The 3,459-nt window shown below is 48.7% G+C and overlaps 1 protein-coding gene across 1 annotated transcript in view; it reads left to right on the forward strand.

Annotated features, from left to right (window-relative positions):
• Positions 1-3,459, forward strand: part of ankfn1 (ankyrin repeat and fibronectin type III domain containing 1) — a 22,367-nt gene that overhangs the window by 7,811 nt on the left and 11,097 nt on the right. Inside the window, exons 3-7 of the mRNA XM_037980944.1 lie at positions 399-506; positions 1,531-1,630; positions 1,732-1,864; positions 2,823-2,939; positions 3,073-3,288. Of these exons, the coding sequence (XP_037836872.1) occupies positions 399-506; positions 1,531-1,630; positions 1,732-1,864; positions 2,823-2,939; positions 3,073-3,288 (674 nt within the window). The remainder of the gene's footprint in view (positions 1-398; positions 507-1,530; positions 1,631-1,731; positions 1,865-2,822; positions 2,940-3,072; positions 3,289-3,459) is intronic.

The raw sequence follows: 3,459 nt of genomic DNA on the forward strand, positions 1-3,459 counted from the left end.
GTGTCTGCAGCAGGGTGTGTGTCTGCAGCAGGGTGTGTGTGTGTGTGTGTGTGTGTGTGTGTGTGTCTGCAGCAGGGTGTGTGTGGGCGTCTGTTTTACATAAGCAGAGTGAAAACGACTCTGAGGTCTGATTTAATGGCTTCTCACGGATCCAGCAGCAGATTTTTCGTCTCCGACGTGTCGATCAGTTCTCTCACCTCGTGAATCGGGTCCAGAATGGCCCAGTCCAGTTCTGGTTTTATGTGCTGGAAGGTTCTGTGTCTCAGTCACATCCATCAAATGTTTTAAATACTAGAAGCTGCTGTTTTCCTGCTCTCCAGTCTAAGCTGATCAGCAGGAGTCTGATGTGTGTTCACACTGCATATCCACAGAAAGTCTTTTTCTCTGCGTGGTTTCAGACTGGAGGGAGAGCGACGACCGGGAGCCCAGGAGGCGGGGCCACATCGAGGCCATGGAGCGCCTGCTGCAGCAGGTCCGAGCGACCCACACACACTACTGCTGCGGAGGTGAGGGCTCCAGAGATAAAATATAATCCAGTTCCGCTTCAGAAACACTAACTCGTACAGAACCGGCTCCTTGGACAGCCTCAGAACCGACAGGTTTTACACAATCACAGATTTACCACAGAAAGGTCCATTTACAAACTCTTCTTCTTATCTCCACAAACTTTCCTCCTCTTCTCCAGTCGTAGGTGTTTCTGTCTCCTTCCACTCAGGACTGATGGTGTCCTCTCAGAGGTCAGAGGTCAGAGGTCAGAGGTCACACCCAGACTCTCATTGACTTCCATTGGATCTGAGCTTCCAAACAGGAAGCGAAGGCTCTTTTTAACTCTTCATATCTCCTCCATAAACCCTGTGGAACCATCAACCTGAACCTGTGGGACCATCAGAACCTTCTGCTGCTCACGGGTCAAGAAGTTCTGATCTGACTGACAGTTTTCCCTCAGAGACTGTTTGTCTGAGGCTTACTTTTTACTCTGCCTTTCTGCCTGAAGAGTTGCTGTGTGCTGCCCGCTTCTTCCTGCTCCCTAAAAAGGCGGGCATCACCATGGCAACCAGTGACTCAGCAGATTCTGGGTCTTTACTGTATTACCCAGCATGCTTTCCTTCCTTCTGTTTTCCATCATGGCCGCCCCCACAGAATCTCAGACTCCATGTTTGAGTCGGATCATCGCTTTGAGCTCAGCAGAGGAACAAAGGTTCTGTTTGTTCTGGTCCTGTGCTGTCCGTCTGTCTGCAGCCGGGCCTTTGGGCAGAACCGCAGCCTGTTTCTGAGCTGCTTTGTTTACAGGCGGGTAATTATGGGATGGTAATTGTCCGGAGTAAAATGTGGCTGAGATTTGGAGATTGGCATCGCTGAGGGACCGATGGAGGAATGAAGGAGATAACGTTCAGAACATGGGAGAGGAACTCGACCCTGCTGACCCGAAATCACAGACAGAACCAGAACCTCTGAGCTGAACTGATGCAGGTCGGGTCAGAAGGGTTCCGTTAATATTCTTTTAGATTCCTGTTTGTTGTTGTTCTGCAGACCCGTCGAAGCTGCAGAACCCCAGCAGGAAGCAGTCGGTCTCCAGAAGCCTCAAACATCTCTTTAACTCCTCCAACAAGTTTGTAAAAACACTGAAGAGGTTGGTTTTACGTTCTACTGACAAAATCTGAATATTTTCACTGAACTGGGTCAGAACCGTTCCTGAGTCCTGTCTGTGCGGACCGTACCATGTGTGTGCAGGGGGATCTACCTAGCTGCCGTCTTCTACCATAAGGACAGTTTACTGGTGACGGCCGAGGACCAGATCCCCATCGTGGAGGTGGACGACTCCTACAGCAGCTCGCTCATGCAGGACTTCCTGTGGTTCACAAAGGTACCGACAAGAACCGCCGCCGAGTTCTGGGTTCACCTCCTTAAACCGTGTAAACATGGAAACCTGACATTCTTAGGAACCGGACTGAAGGTGGAACCACGACTCCTCGGTTTACTGAGGTCAGAAGAACAGGTCCAAAGAAATCTGTTTGTTTCCCATATTCCAGGTTTTATGATCTACATTATTGTGAGGTGGATTCTGAAAGTGTCAACAATTAAAATTAAACAGTAAAAAGTCATCTGGTGACGTGATGAAGAGTGCCGTGAGCTAAGGTGATAAAGTACCGTTAGCTGAAGCAAAACGTTTATCATCGGGCTCCATCTGAAAAACACTGAAGCTTCTGTCTGGGTTTTAAGCTGATTTTCAGGTTTTAAAATAGTTTTCTTATTTGAAATGATCCATCCATGACTGATATGTTTGCTGTCAGAGTTTTGCAACCATGACAAACAGAAACCAACGATGATGAGTCATGGTTCTGCCTTCTACACGTTCAAACCTTCAGGATGTTTTCACAGAAAACCTCCCTCAGAGTTTCTCTCTTTCAGCACACAAAGCGCTCAGAACAATTAAAGCTGCAGCTCTGATGCTCGTGTTAAGTCCTTTCCAGCTTTATAGCTCTGCATGGGAAGTGGAAAATTACCAGCTTTACTGAGGCTGAGAGAACTGAACGAAGTGCAGCAGTTTGATTATATATATATATATAGCTCTTATAACGTTCACAGAACTGGTTTTAGTAACAGCTGCTTCTCTCAGGTTATTGCTGATGTCTGTCTTTGGCTTTGTGTTAAATGCTTTTTTTATTTCAGCTTTTTTGTTGTTGTTTCTTCAGGATTTCATAGTTTGATTGAGTTTCCACTTCCTGTTGTGTTTCTGCTTCCTGTTTTATCAGGAAGTAGAAAGATCAGCCCAGTGCTGCCCCTGAACGCAGCACAGCTAACGTCCCCGTGTCTTTCTGCAGCTGTCCTGTATGTGGGAGGACGTCCGGTGGCTCAGACAGAGCATGTCTGTCTCCATGTCGTCCTCGTCCACGCTGCAGGCCCGACACAAGATGCTGACCGCCACCGGGCAGCTGCAGGTGAGACCGACCCGGCCCGAGTCAAGAACCTGATGGAAACTCTGATTTATCATTGAGCCGTTTCATTAAATGTTCACAGTTTAGGAAAGAAAACAAAAATACATTTTATTGTTTTATAAAACTTTACTCACAGAACCTTCTGGGAACCCATAACCTGGGTCGGGTCCACTACGAGCCCATCAAAGATCGCCACGGCAACGCACTGCTGGTGACGATCCGAGACACGGAGAGTCAGCACTCGCTGCTCAGCGGGAAGTGGATGCAGGTGACCAAACTGCAGAGCCAGAGGAAGTCCCTGTCCACGCCCGAGGAACCGTACGCCCTCGATATCCTCATCATCACCATGCAGGTCAGGGGCGGAGCTTAGTACTTATGGTGCAGGTCAGGGGTGGAGCTTAGTACTCACGGTGCAGGTCAGGGGTGGAGCTTAGTACTCACAGTGCAGGTCAGGAGCAGAGCTTAGTACTCACAGTGCAGGTCAGGAGCAGAGCTTAGTACTCACGGTGCAGGTCAGGGGGTG

Source organism: Kryptolebias marmoratus, linkage group LG17, assembly GCF_001649575.2.
Source record: "Kryptolebias marmoratus isolate JLee-2015 linkage group LG17, ASM164957v2, whole genome shotgun sequence".
In the NCBI taxonomy this organism is placed as follows: domain Eukaryota; kingdom Metazoa; phylum Chordata; class Actinopteri; order Cyprinodontiformes; family Rivulidae; genus Kryptolebias; species Kryptolebias marmoratus.